At 46.6% G+C, this 14,701-nt stretch overlaps 1 protein-coding gene across 3 annotated transcripts in view; it reads left to right on the top strand.

Moving 5' to 3' along the window:
- The window catches only part of SDHA (succinate dehydrogenase complex flavoprotein subunit A), a 34,201-nt gene that overhangs the window by 16,954 nt on the left and 2,546 nt on the right, over positions 1-14,701 (top strand). For all 3 annotated transcript variants that reach the window (XM_077116777.1, XM_077116776.1, XM_077116778.1), the window contains exons 8-14: positions 4,869-5,037; positions 6,826-7,021; positions 7,717-7,888; positions 9,540-9,658; positions 12,051-12,162; positions 12,379-12,509; positions 14,186-14,299. In XM_077116777.1, coding sequence (XP_076972892.1) covers positions 4,869-5,037; positions 6,826-7,021; positions 7,717-7,888; positions 9,540-9,658; positions 12,051-12,162; positions 12,379-12,509; positions 14,186-14,299 — 1,013 coding nt within the window. The remainder of the gene's footprint in view (positions 1-4,868; positions 5,038-6,825; positions 7,022-7,716; positions 7,889-9,539; positions 9,659-12,050; positions 12,163-12,378; positions 12,510-14,185; positions 14,300-14,701) is intronic.

The following is a 14,701-nucleotide window of genomic DNA, read 5'->3' as shown; positions in this document are numbered from 1 at the left end:
TGGTTGTTCATGTCTTTCCAGGAACCCGTCCATTTCATCTAAATTGTTGTATTTATTAGCGTAAAGTTGTTCATAGTATCCTGTTATTACCTCCTTTATTTCTGTGAGGTCAGTAGTTATGTCTCCTCTTCCATTTCTGATCTTATTTATTTGCATCCTCTCTCTTCTTCTTTTTCTCAATCTTGCTAAGGGCCCATCAATCTTATTGATTTTCTCATAGAACCAACTTCTGGTCTTATTGATTTTCTTTATTGTTTTCAATTTCATTTATTTCTGCTCTAATCTTTGTTATTTCTTTCCTTTAGCTTGCTTTGGGATTAGTTTGCTGTTCTTTCTCCAGTTCTTCCAAATGGATAGTTAATTCCTGAATTTTTGCCTTTTCTTCCTTTCTGATATAGGCATTTAGAGCAATAAATTTCCCTCTTAGCACTGCCTTTGCTGTGTCCCATAAGTTTTGATATGTTGTGTTTTCATTTTCATTCGCCTCGAGGTATTTGCTAATTTCTCTTGCAATTTCTTCTTTGACCCAGTCGTTGTTTAGGAGTGTGTTGTTGAGCCTCCACGTATTTGTGAATTTTCTGGCACTCTGCCTATTATTGATTTCCAACTTCATTCCTTTATGATCCGAGAAAGTGTTGTGTATGATTTCAATCTTTTTAAATTTGTTAAGACTTGCTTTGTGACCCAGCATATGGTCTATCTTTGAGAATGATCCATGAGCACTTGAGAAAAATGTGTATCCTGCTGTTGTGGGATGTAATGTCCTATAAATGTCTGTTAAGTCTAGCTCATTTATAGTAATATTCAGATTCTCTATTTCTTTATTGACCCTTGTCTAGATGTTCTGTCCATTGATGAGAGTGGTGAATTGAAGTCTCCCAACTATTATGGTATATGTGTCTGTTTCCCTTTTCAGTATTTGCAGTGTATTCCTCACGTATTTTGGGGCATTCTGGTTTGGTGCGTAAATATTTATGATTGTTATGTCTTCTTGTTTAATTGTTCCTTTTATTAGTAGATAGTGTCCTTCTTTGTCTCTTTTAACTGTTTTACATTTGAAGTCTAATTTGTTGGATATTAGTATAGCCACTCCTGCTCTTTTCTGGTTGTTATTTGCATGAAATATCTTTTCCCAACCTTTCACTTTCAACCTATGTTTATCTTTGGGTCTAAGATGTGTTTCCTGTAGGCAGCATATAGAAGGATCCTGTTTTTTAATCCATTCTGCCAGACTATGTCTTTTGATTGGGGAATTCAGTCCATTGACATTTAGTGTTATTACTGTTTGGATAATATTTTCCTCTAACATTTTGCCTTTTGTGTTATATATATCATATCTGACTTTCCTTCTTTCTACACTCTCCTCCATACCTCTCACTTCTGTCTTTTTGTATCTGACTCTAGTGCTCCCTTTAGTATTTCTTGCAGAGCTGGTCTCTTGGTCACAAATTCTCTCAGTGACTTGTTGTCTGAGAATGTTTTAATTTCTCCCTCATTTTTGAAGGACAATTTTGCTGGATATAGGAGTCTTGGTTGGCAGTTTTTCTCTTTTAGTAATTTAAATATATCATCCCACTGTCTTCTAGCTTCCATGGTTTCTGCTGAGAAATCTACACATAGTCTTATTGGGTTTCCCTTGTATGTGATGGATTGTTTTTCTCCTGTTGCTTTCAAGATCCTCTCTTTCTCTTTGACCTCTGACATTCTAACTAGTAAGTGTCTTGGAGAACGCCTATTTGGGTCTAATCTCTTTGGGGTGCGCTGCACTTCTTGGATCTGTAATTTTAGGTCTTTCATAAGAGTTGGGAAATTTTCAGTGATAATTTCTTCCATTAGTTTTTCTCCTCCTTTTCCCTTCTCTTCTCCTTCTGGGCCACCCACAACGCGTATATTTGTGCGGTTCATATTGTCCTTGAGTTCCCTGATCCCCTGTTCAAATTTTTCCATTCTTTTCCCGATAGTTTCTGTTTCTTTTTGGAATTCAGATGTTCCATCCTCCAAATCACTAATTCTATCTTCTGTGTCTTTAAATCTATCGTTGTAGGTATCCATTGTTTTTTCCATCTTTTCTAGTTTATCCTTCACTTCCATAAGTTCTGTGATTTGTTTTTTCAGTTTTTGTATTTCTTCTTTTTGTTGATCCCATGTCTTCTTCATGTCCTCCCTCAAATTATCGATTTCGTTTTTGAAGAGGTTTTCCATTTCTGTTCGTATATTCAGCATTAGTTGTTTCAGCTCCTGTATCTCGTTTGAACTATTGGTTTGTTCCTTTGACTGGGCCATATTTTCAATTTTCTGAGCGTGATCCGTTATCTTCTGCTGGCATCTGGGCATTTAGTCAGATTTCCCTGAGTGTTGGACCCAACAGGTTGAAAGATTTTTCTGTGAAATCTCTGGGCTCTGTTTTTCTTATCCTGCCCAGTAGGTGGCGCTCGTGGCACACGTTTGTCTGCGGGTTCCACCAGTAAAAGTTGCTGTGGGTCCTTTAACTTTGGAAAACTCTCGCTGTGGGGGAGGTTGGCCAGCCGAAGCGGCTTGGAAGAGTGCCAGCCGGCCCGGGGGTCCGAACGCGGGGCGTGTCGCCGGCTGCCGCAGCCCGGGAGAGCACCCAACTGAATTTCCTAGTCGGCCTGGGGCGCCAAGCGTGGCGGGAGGACGCCAGCCGCCGCAGCCCGGGAGAGTGCACCGTTCCCAGCCGGACCGGGGAGTCACGTGTTTGGAAGGGACCCCTCCGGTCACCGTTCTCCGCGATCTGGGGATTTCCGACCCAACTCTCTGAGTTGGTCCTGGGGGCTCGCGTGGTGAGGGTGCCAGCCGCCCCGGCCCAAAGGGACCACCTGCCCAATTCTGCCAGCTGGCCTGGGAAGGAGTAAGGGAGGGACTCCAACCGCTTGCCGTCCCGCCCGGGAAAGCCCGCGCCCCTCTGCGATCTCACCGGAGCTGGTTCTCCCAGACAGTCAGCCATTCCAGGATGGGGTACGCCGTCCCTTTGATGTGTGTCCTGGCCCCGGGAGCTGCTCTGTATCGTCTCTGCTCCCCCAGTAGCTGTTCTGGAGGGGGAAAGGTGAGGGTGGCAAGGCTTTCGAGGATGGTGGCGGAGGAGCTGGTGAAGGCAGAAGAGGGCACGGTGGTGGTTGGATAGCCGCCGGAGCCACAATCAGTAATTCTTAATATTTGTTTTTTTAAAGTCTATGAGACCTCTGAATTCCTTCTAGTTTATTTAGCTCTGTATTTCCTATGCTTTTTCAATATTTGAGAAATAAGCTCCTAAAAAAGTTCCATTGAAATTGGGAAAATTGACAAGGAGATAAAATGCAGAAATATCTTCTTGTTTTAAAGTGAGGTGGCCCTTTGGCCTGTTCAAATGATGTTGCATTGCTTTCTGGTCTCCTTTGCCCACATCAAGAGCCCGACGTTTCTTGTCCTTTTTGCTGAGAGATGCAGGGCTGGGTCAGAGAGCACAGGCCAGCCCCATTTCTGCTTTGTGTTTGAGCTCTGCCCTCCTGGCTATGTGACCTGGGCAGGCTACTAGCTCCTCATTGTAAAATTTAAGTGAGTATATAAGCCAGTTAAAATTTTGCATAGTAAGTACAATGTAAGTATTAACTATAATAATTACTGTGGGTATTTGGTTACTTTTGGTCAGAGTTTTCCAAGCTGAGTATTCTTATCTAAAATGGTCTCTGCAATTTCCTATTACAAAAGAACATTAGAAAAGTAAAATAAAATTTGAAACTGTGTGATTGTGAAAAGCTTGTGGCTGATGCTCTTTTTATCCAGGGTATAGACAGATGAATAAAAAAAAATGGATAAAATAAAAAATGAATAAATAATAGGGGATAAGGGGTAAAATAAATTGTGTAGATGGAAATACGAGTGGTCAATGAGAGGGAGGGTTAAATGGTATGGTGTGGATGAATTTTTTCTTTTTATTTCTTTTCCTGAAGTGATGCAAATGTTCTAAAAATGATCATGGTGATTGTGTTAGTTAGATTCAGTTGTCAACTTGGCCAGGTGAGCATACCTAGTCTTGTTGCTGCGGACATAAGCCAACGGTAGGTGAACCTCATCTGTTGCTAATGACATCTGCAGTCAGCTAGGAGGCGTGTCTGCTGCAATGAGTGAAGTTTGACCTAATTTGCTGGTGCTTAAATGAGAGAATGCAATGTAGCACAGCCTAAGCAGCTCGGCATTCCTCATCTCAGCACTCGCAGCTCAGCCCAGGCCCTTGGAGATGCAGAAAGAAGTCACCCCGGGGAAAGTTGTTGGAACTCAGGGGCCTGGAGAGAATACCAGCAGAGGCCATCCTGTGCCTTCCACGTAGAAAGAACCTCAGTGGAAAATTAGCTGCCTTTCCTCTGAAGAACCAACAAAATAAATCCCCTTTTATTAAAAGCCAATCCGTCTCTGGTGTGTTGCATTCCGGCAGCTAGCAAACCAGAACAGTGATGAATACACAGTTATGTGGTGATATTGTGAGCCACTGATTGCACACCATGCATAAACTCTTTATTTGCGTAGGTGTGTCAATAAGATATTTTTTAAAAAGAGACATTTGACACATTCGTGGTTGTGTAAAAAGTGTGAATCGCATTTGCCAGCACAGTGTCAGGCTCCCTTCTCCTTGTGCCCAGTGCCACTCTTGCCCAAGCCTCTTTCTCACCACCAGCTTTGTTGGGGCTTTTTATTGTCACTACACCTTTTACTGTTCCTGTTTTTTCCTTTTTCTTTCTTTTTCTGTTTTGAGTATAATGCCCTTTCATGCCCTTTTCCTTTATCCCCAAAATTATCTTGAAGGAAGTATTAGGCATTTTAGACACAGACAGCAGCAGTTGGTTCTAAGTGTTGAATTCCTTGGCTTTCTGCAGGCATATATGGTGCTGGCTGTCTTATTACGGAAGGATGTCGTGGAGAAGGCGGCATTCTTATCAACAGTCAAGGTGAAAGGTTTATGGAAAGATATGCTCCGGTTGCAAAGGATCTGGCGTCCAGAGATGTGGTGTCCCGTTCCATGACTGTGGAAATCCGTGAAGGAAGGTTTGTGCGGTTTTCTTCAAGGATGTTTGAATGCACACACACCCGTCTTTTCCTTTTTTCCAGTTGTTCAATGCCTGTTCTTCCCCTCTGCATTTTAACATCTCAGTAGGTGTTACTTCTTTGTGGATCTCAACTCCCTGTGCCAGCTACTACCTGTATGCGCAGGTGCACACACTCACCCGTCTGTGCATGTGGGTGCACACACGCACCCCGTCTGTGCATGCGGGTGCACACACTCACCTGTCTGTGCATGCGAGTGCACACACCCCACCTGTGCGCGCGGGTGCAGACACCCATACCTGTGTGCGCAGGTGCACACACTCACCCATATCTGTGCGTGCATGTGCACACACCCATACCTGTGCGTGCGGGTGCACACACTCACCCATCTGTGTGTGTGGGTGCACACACCCGTCTGTGCGCGTGGGTGCACACACCCATACCTGTGCACGCAGGTGCACAAACTCACCCATATCTGCGTGCAGGTGCACTCACTCACCCATACCTGTGCGTGCAGGTGCACACACCCGTCTTGTATGTGTGGGTGCACACACCCCATCTGTGTGCGTGGGTGCGCACACTCACCCGTCTGTGTGTGCAGGTGCACACACTCAACCCTGTCAGCGCGCAGGTACACAGTCACCTCTGCCAGGAACTCCTGGCCAGTGTCTACTAGTCCTTGATACATCTCTGAAGGCCTATGTTTTGAGGACTTTAACCAGTTTGGCGGAAATCTTTCTCAAATGTGTGAACAGTGTGTGTGTGAATGAATGAGATGAGATCTGGAGTCAGCGTGGGACAGGAAGAGAGACATAATGCCCCCCCCAACCTGAAGTTCACATGAGAGCCTCAGATACAGTACTGCATTCAGTATACCTGTGGATGTTTTGGTGTGAGATTTGTGGGTTATTTGTCCTTCAGTAAAAAGCTTTAGGCTCTTCCAGTACCTGGTACTATTCCTTGAATAATAACACTTGTTAAATATCTGCTGAGTTGTTCTTCAGCTTGAAAGGTAGTGTGGTCTTTAAGAAGTTTTGTATAAATAATCAAGAGAAATGAAATAGTTCTTTGGAGTATTTGGCATAAGAGGACTTTCTCATGCATTTATCGGGGAGAATGCAACCAGTCATGAACCACAGGACAGGCTGCACGCTCCGTGAGCACAGGAATTGTGTCTGTTGTGTTCACTGATGCATGCCCAGGGCCTAGACTACTCCCTGGAAGATGGTAGATGCTTAGAGGACATTTGATGTATGAATGGCCGTTTCTGGATTTGGAGGTAGGATGAAAGAAATTCTATTACTACTTTCTTCTAGAGAAAGAATTAGTGCCAGAGTGTGGAAGGGGCGCCATTATATGGTTGTGTGCGTGCCAGATGTGATGGGATGGGTGTGTTGTACTGAAGACAGTAACCTGGGTTTCGTGGTCCTGCTGAGCAGCTGGAGATTATCCCTCATAAAGAATATGTGGAAGTTCCACCGTTTAATTTTTTACTCCTTTAGTGAGGAAAATACCATAGCCCTGGGGTGAAGGTGCATCCTTAGAGCAGTTGGCAGTGTAGCCAGTCACCTTGTAAAATTTCTGAGTGTGCCATGCTTTCTTTTTTCGCTCCTTATAAAACTGTTGACATTCTGAGAAATGACTTTCTGAGATGATAAATCCTATTTTACTGGTATCACAAAGCGTTTGCCCTTCTGTGCTTCACTGATTTTGTAATCACAGAATTTTTAATGATGAGACGTGGCTTAACGTCCTCTGCCTCATGTGTCGTATTCCTTCTCCCGCCAGAGGCTGCGGCCCTGAGAAGGACCACGTCTACCTGCAGCTGCACCACCTGCCCCCCCAGCAGCTCGCCATGCGCCTGCCGGGCATCTCTGAGACGGCCATGGTCTTTGCTGGCGTGGATGTCACCAAGGAGCCGATCCCTGTGCTCCCCACTGTGCACTACAACATGGGGGGCATCCCCACCAACTACCGGGGCCAGGTGACGCTGCCGGCACCCACCCTGCGCCCTCCAGGCTTTCCGCGAGGACAGGCTTCCTCTTGTTGCCTGGGCTGCCACCCCTTAGCTGCTGTCGCTGCGAGGCGGGGGGGGGCTCCTGGGCATGTCCAGATGCTTTGATGGTCTCTGTAACAGCAATCAGTTGTTGTTTCTCCTTAGTAAATAGTCATAGGGATTTCATCTGTGGTTTTTTTTCACGTTTGGAATTCTTTCCTGTATGGTCTCGTATTTTTACAACGACCTTGTAATTAGTACCTTTTGAATGGGAAATAACAAAGAACTTCCAGTCAGTTATTTTATTATCGTCTCATTGCCACCCTGTGCAGGGAGTGGGGATTGTCATTGGCCCTTGATAGATGAATGGTAAGTGCATGAGTGGGTATAGCCCAGTCTGCTGCCTCGCAGTCTGAGGTCCTTCCAGAATCACAGTCTGGGAGTAAGATGGGGTGAGATGTCTCCTAAGCTTCCATGTAGAACTGACGTTGGGATGCTGACGTGGGGGTCCTTTGACCTACCTAGTGTAATGGATTCAGAAACTGAAAAGCAGGGGCAGAGGGTGGCTCCCTGTACTCCCTGTATGCTGAGTCCTATCCCGCAGGCACCCCATTGAAAGAAGCAAGCCTGGGAAGACCGTGCATGTTTGTGGTCTGCCTTAATTAAATCTTTTTCTCCAACAGGTTCTGAGGCACGTGAATGGCCAGGATCAAGTCGTACCCGGGCTGTATGCCTGCGGGGAGGCCGCCTGCGCCTCCGTCCACGGCGCCAACCGGCTCGGCGCCAACTCTCTCCTGGACCTGGTGGTCTTCGGCCGCGCGTGCGCCCTGAGTATTGCGGAGTTCTGCAGACCTGGTATGTGTGTCCTCCAGCATGCGGGCTGTTCGGAAGGCAAGAGGTGGTTGTAGTGTGATTTCTTTAACGTGACTTTTCTTCCCCGAGAAGCGAGGACACAGAGAAGTCCAAGATCCTGAGGTAGTACAGTTGTGTCTAGACATGGTGTGGTGGGAGGGGATTGCAGTCCCGAAGGTGGGACTGCTGTGGCCATGCCTTTTCTTTGCAGTCCTATATCCTGCTGGGAAATGTCACTATTTGGAAATTGTTATTTTGAAGGGAAGTTTGTTATATGGTACTTGCCAGACATAAATTACTTACTTGCAATGAAATATTTTAAACTGCAATAAATAAATGAATTTCTTAGTACTTGCAGAAGAATTATTTAGCACCTTTATAAATAAATACCTAATTACTGTGTATTAACAGGGAAAAGGATGACTTAATGTAAATACAATAAATGATTGCTTCTCCCTGCAGGGGTAGAGTGGATATCAGTTGGTGGTTTTCTTCTTATGGTAGCTTAAGTAATTGGCAGGAGGAAAAATCATCTGTTGAGAGTGAGTCCAGTGAAGTCTCATGGACAGCAGGGCAGGGCCTTGGCACACGGCAGCCTACCTGCTGCCCGCACCCACTGTGGGAGGAGGGGGTGCTGCTCCCATGGCGAGGACAGCAGGGGGACCTCAGACCTGTCCCACTGCATTTCACTGGGATTCACTGCTCATTGTCAGTTCTGCTGTTTCTGCAGACCGAAAGCTTTGGTATGAGTTTTAAATTGATGGAAGCAATGATACAGAAATTACCACAGTCATGATTAACTCACTAATTAAGTAAGGCCCTTAGTTAAGTTGCATCCAACAGGAAGGTATAACAAATGTTATGCCTACCCCTTTTATAGCTGTAGTTATGAAGATGCACATAGTAAACATGGAAGGTTGCATTTTCAGAGACATTCTCTCATTTGATTTGACCACCTCCAGAAAGCTGAAACGCTCGGGGATGAGGACTTATCCCCAGGTATTGCCAGTCAGTTGCAAAGGCAAGACACGTGTCCATATATTCTGACCTCCGACCTGCTCATTTCTCTGTGTGGTTCTGCATTTTGTAAGCAATGAGGCCCAAGATCAGATCTCAGAGCAAAGCAGAAAATTTGAGTCTCTTTCTTTCTAAAAATGAAAAGGGAGGTTACACAAGAATACCATATTTTCTAACATTTGAGGGATCAGATGTTTAAAGTTTTTAAAACTCAGCTATGAGAAGGGACAAACCACCAGCTAAGTCGCAGATGCATTGTGCTGAGTGAAAGAAACCAGCCTCAAAAGGCTACTCAGTGTAGGATTTAGTTTATGTGATGTTCTGGAGAAGGCTGGACGATAGAGAAGAGCAGACAGAGGTTGCCGGGCTCTCCCCTGTGGTGCTAGCACTGTTCTGCCTTGATGCAGGTGCACAGAACCTCACTCCAGAAGGGTAGTTTTTACCACGTTCCCACCGTGGTGGTACAGTTAAAACTACAGAGAAGAAAATGTGTTTTTCTGAATCATAATTTTTTTAAAAATAATAAAAGCAAAAGAAACAGGAAGCTGTGTGTTATAGAAAATTTAGGTTCTAAGAAAACCCATCCATTTTTCCTAAATGTTTTTCAAAATTAAATTCTAGCTTTCCTTTGCATTAGGAGATAAAGTTCCCCCAATTAAAGCAAATGCTGGGGAAGAATCCGTCATGAATCTTGACAAATTGAGATTTTCTGAGGGAAGCATAAGAACATCGGAACTACGACTCAGCATGCAGAAGGTAAGAGAGATCAGAGCTTGTCTCTAACACCTTCCAGCCCCGTACTCTGTCTTGGGTCACGAGCAGTGGGACATTTTCCTTGTCATGTCATTTAGGATTCGGTTTACCTGCTTCTAAAAGGTGCATTTCTTCTTCACATAAGAGGCCAGGTGGGCGGTCCAGAGCAGACGCAGCAATCCCATGGCACCAGGGGTGTAGTGTGCTCGCACGTGCTTCTGTCCTCAGGCCACGCCACGGTCCATCATATGACTGTCCCGGGTCTGAAGGAGGAACCGTGGAAGGTCAGAAGGAGTTCAGTTCCCTGTTGGCCAGCTTCCTTGAAGTAACAGCTTCTCAGATGCCCAACCCTGCATTTAGAATCACTGCTCATTGCCTATTTGGAGAAAACTGAAGCCCAGATGAGAATGAAATGGCTCACAATTGTGCAGCCTGTGTATGGTTTAGCAGAGGTCCACGCCCAGTCAGTCTGACTTCAAACACAGCCTCCTGAGCAGGCATAAAGGGAAGATAAAACTTGCCAACACCTGAACCATATAATTCAAACACCTTAAATGAAGAACAGTGAGTTACAAAGGTATTTCTCATATATCCATGTTTTTCATACAAGGAATTAATGCCCTAAATACATACAGAGCTCTTAAAAATCAAAATAATTTTCTAGATTATTAGAAAAAAAGGTAGAAAAAAATGGCTACCCTATTAGAAAAATGATCACAGAATAGGAGCAAGTAATTTATAGGAAAAGAAACGGAAATAAACATGAGGCTATGAAAAGGTGGCCCCTACTTAACCATAAGGAAAAGCAGCATAGGAGGACACTGTGGTTTCCTGCCCACCGTCACCCACTGAGAAAGGCCTGATGACAAGCTCGCCTCCGGCCATGTGCAGGGGCACTGTGTGACCTCTCTGAAGGGCGGTTGGCAACAACTCCCAGGAACGTTCATGTTTAAGAGACAGCTGTGCAGAGCTTTTTAGGCCGTGTGGCCTTGTTACAGTAGTGAGTGGCTGGGAGCAGGCCCCCCACGGGACAGGAGCTGGGGAAGGTGCTGTAGCAGCTCAGAATGTGAGGGTGCTGGTGCTGTGGGGCCATGAGGGTCTTGCCCCACGGAAGTGCAAAAGGGTAACACAACAGCAGAGTGATATCATTTGGGTGTTTTTAAATGTCTGGAAGGAAAAACACTGCATTTATTTCAAGGAAAGAAGCTTTCTCTATTGAATGTAACAATTATGTTTCATCAGAAAAGAACAGATTCCTTTTCTAAAATGAATATTACTCAGAATCATTTTCCATTAGCATTCCATTAGGATGTTAAAGTTATGATCCCACCAAAATAATTTTAGCTCACACCTTGCTCCTGATGAAAGGAGATTTTTTTTGAGGACTCCTGTCTGGTTAGGGGTTTACGCAGCATCTAGTTATTGGTGCTTTCTAAGCGTAGCATGGACATGCCATGCTGTGAGTTCCCATTTACTCTCCAGTTCTCACTGGCCATGTAGGTCTTGAATAATTAGGAGCCATAGTGGCAGAGCCATTGAACAAACCCGCATTTGTTTGTTTCTTGTCTGGGTCCACCCTCCCACCCTGAATGCCAGCTCTGTGAGGGCAGAGATGTCAGTTTTTGTCCCTGCTGTGTCCCTAGCATCCACAACACTGCTTGGAATGCAATCATGTACAAGAAATCTGAGTGAACGCCTCGCACGGTAGCAGTGTCTCAGCCCTGCTAGACGTGTGCTTGTGGCAGGCCCTTGGGGGAAGTACTTGGCAGTGATCTCACATCAGCCTCCTGACAGCCTGGGAGAGTAGGCCCCCGGGGCCCGCTATGGAGATGGGTAGAGGGGTCCTAGGCCTCCTCCGTGCCCCTCTTGTTCGCGGCCTTAGCTTCCAGCACTTGCTGCTTGCCACCGTGTGGCCTCAGGGCTTCCTCTTTGTGTGACCAGAGGTGATCTGCTGACTCCTTTCATGTTTGCCCCCAGACCCCAAGCGTCTGCCTGCCCAACCCTCCTGTCCCTGCAAATCCCAGGTGCCCAGTGGGCTGTGGACGCCATTCCATTGCACTTCCAGTCAGCATGCACTCACTCTCCTGGCCATGCTCCACGAATGCACAGTATTCTGCTTCAAGTGAGAGGTGTTGATTTCTGGTCAGACATACACCTAATGGAAACAGGGACATTTAAATGAGGTTTAATCAAAACTCTGTTTTAAAATTCAGGAAATTCCATTTAAATTCAATAAAAAATTAAGTTTAAACTCATAGTCTGAATTTCCTGGCTTTTCTACTTAATTTGCATAAGTATTTTAGAAAAATGAAATGTAGGAAAAAAAATCTAGAGGTTTAACATTCTTGGTATGACTCATGAATTAAAGGTTTGCAAATGGCATTTTGCATTGTAGTCCATGCAGAACCACGCTGCTGTGTTCCGCACAGGAAGTCTGATGCAGGAAGGCTGTGAGAAAATTAGCCAGCTCTATGGAGACTTGAAGCATCTGAAGACGTTCGACAGAGGTGAGAGGCTCAGCAGGTTCCTCCAGATCCCCAGGATGCGTGGATATCTGCTGGGGGCCCAGTCTCAGGCACTCAGGGTGTGGGAGGGGTCCCTGCTGCTGGTGTGTCAGCCTCATCTGGAGAGCCCTCACGGGGCCATGGGCCTCTGGGCTTTGGGGCTCGGCCCCTCTGACAGGCCCCAGGCGTCTCCGGCCCACCGTGTGCTGTGGTCCCCAGGAATGGTCTGGAACACTGACCTGGTGGAGAGCCTGGAACTGCAGAACCTGCTGCTGTGTGCGCTTCAGACCATCTACGGAGCAGAGGCCCGGAAGGAGTCACGAGGTGCTCATGCCAGGGAGGATTTCAAGGTATGGCTTCATGGCATGTGGGTCTCCGCCTCCACCTGTCACCACCTTCTGCCTTTTCTCAGAGTTGATCAGAATAACTTTCCTACCTTTGTTTGCACCTTCTTTACCCCCAGTGTTGCCTTTTTGTAGCTTTGGCTCAGCATCTCTTGCTGCCAGTCACGGCATCTCTGAGCAAAACTTGTTCACCCTTTCTAGGCAGAGGCTGAAAGTGCAGCCAAGGCATCACTGCCCAGGCCAACGGACTCACTAGTTTTCACAATTAAAGTGATGTGTAAATCATCATTTCACACCTGCTCTGTGGTTTGAGAAAGGGATTGTGGATCATGATTTTTAGACACTAGTTTTTTAAAATAAATTTACTTTTATTCAAAATATATGTGTAAGATTCTGCCAGAAAGGAGACTTCGACATAGCAAAAATTATTAAAAGGAATGCTTGAGATGCAAATGCAAACTAAGGATAAAATAAATTAGCAGAAGGATAAATAAAAAATCTGTCTGGCTGGTACCCAAGTGAAAATGGTGGACCTTTTACAAAAGGTGGACCTGCAGACTTTGGTGCAGCACCATTGCGGGTGACAGCTTTCCCAGCCAGTTGAGTATGGGCAAGTGGGAGGACGGGACAGGCAAGAGAAGTCCTATTGATGTGTGAAATTGTATTCATTTCTCATCCGCTGTCTGGGCTGAGTTAGAATTTGCCTTGTACTCAGAGATTGGTAGGCAGATTAATAGTGTGTGAAGGTTAGAGGGCTGGGTGTCTCCCTGCCCGTGTGGGTGGGCCCTGCATATGCTGAGGGCAGTGAACTTTCAGGGCCTCACGATGGAGCAGGTGCAGCCCGCCTGTCCAGGCACAGCGGGGGGTGTGGCAGCACTTGACCCCCACGTGGCCGCCACCCTCATGCTCACCTCGCTACGGCAGAACTGCCCGGCGTTTTTGTTCTCCATTTTTCTTGGAAGAGGATCTTACCTGTCTTACCCGTTCACCATGTACAGGATCCTCCTCAAGAGCACTTGGCATCTCAGAGAGTTTGAGAATAACAGTATAATTGTTAATATAAAACATGTAAATTAAAGGAAGTCTCCCAGAATGCAGAGCAAAACAACAAGTAGTGACAAGCCTTTAGATGCATCGAGGACCAGTCTAATTCTACAGAGTCCTTTAGGAGTTCTAGAAAGAGAACACGAGGGTGGAGCCCTGGGATCCTGTTACTGGGTTCGGCCTGCCCCTGCCCAGTGGTGGGACTAGGCAGATCCTGAACCTGTCGGGGCTGGGGGATGGCGGGTTTGGGCTGGGGAGGGGCCTGGTCCCCAGGGAGGCTCGGCAAGGCCTCCAGGGTGGGCTCGAGGACCATGCATCGGTGTGCCTAGCGTGGTCAGCCGTGTTCTCAGCCGCACTTGGGGCTGCACTAGGTTTCCTACTTCCCAGTTCTAGGTATAAACAAAAGGCTGATTCCTTTTTTCTTTCTAATTAGAAACCGTAGAGGGGGAGGAAGGTGGGTAGGGAAGTCCAGCACACTGTTCTGTTGTCGGTGTGCCTGGAAGGGTTCAGGCCTCTTTGTAGGCTGTTGAGAAGGATTTGGGGGTAGGCGTGTCAGATGGCCTCCGGCGTGTTGTTTTAATGAAGTCGCTCCTGACTGCTGGTGTTTGCTGACGTGGACCATCTTCCTTTGGCCCCAGGTGCGGGTTGATGAGTATGATTACTCTAAGCCCCTTGAGGGGCAACAGAAGAGACCGTTTAAGGACCACTGGAGGAAGCACACCCTTTCTTATGTTGATGCTACAACTGGAAAGGTATGGGTGGTAGTCTGTTCCCCTCTGGGGCCCGGTGGTGGCCTTTCCGTAGTGCGGCAGAGGGTTAAAGGCACTGCAGTGTATTGGCAGCACCCCCGGGGGTGAGAAGCATCAGTGAGGCCCTGTGGCGTGGGGTGGCAGGGGCACAGGTTGTGGCTCAGGAGGGACAAGGCCACTGTCAGGAACCTGCCCAGAGCAGGAGCAGGGAAGAGACCCCAGGCCCCCTCCTGTCCTCCAGCCTCATGCCTTGTGCTTCCCCCTGCAGGGGAGCCCAGGTGATGGGGTGCAGCCCCCAGACCCAGGGCAGGCAGAATGGCTGGGATGGGGAGTCACAGCTCAGATTGCAGTCCACTGAAGCACAGCTTCTCCTGCTGGCCCAGCACTGAGAGTCAGGAAACACTA

This window comes from Tamandua tetradactyla, chromosome 9 (genome assembly GCF_023851605.1).
Source record: "Tamandua tetradactyla isolate mTamTet1 chromosome 9, mTamTet1.pri, whole genome shotgun sequence".
NCBI classification, from domain to species: Eukaryota; Metazoa; Chordata; class Mammalia; order Pilosa; family Myrmecophagidae; genus Tamandua; species Tamandua tetradactyla.
Note: the sequence above shows the minus strand (reverse complement) of the source record. Positions and strands in the feature narration are given on the sequence as shown.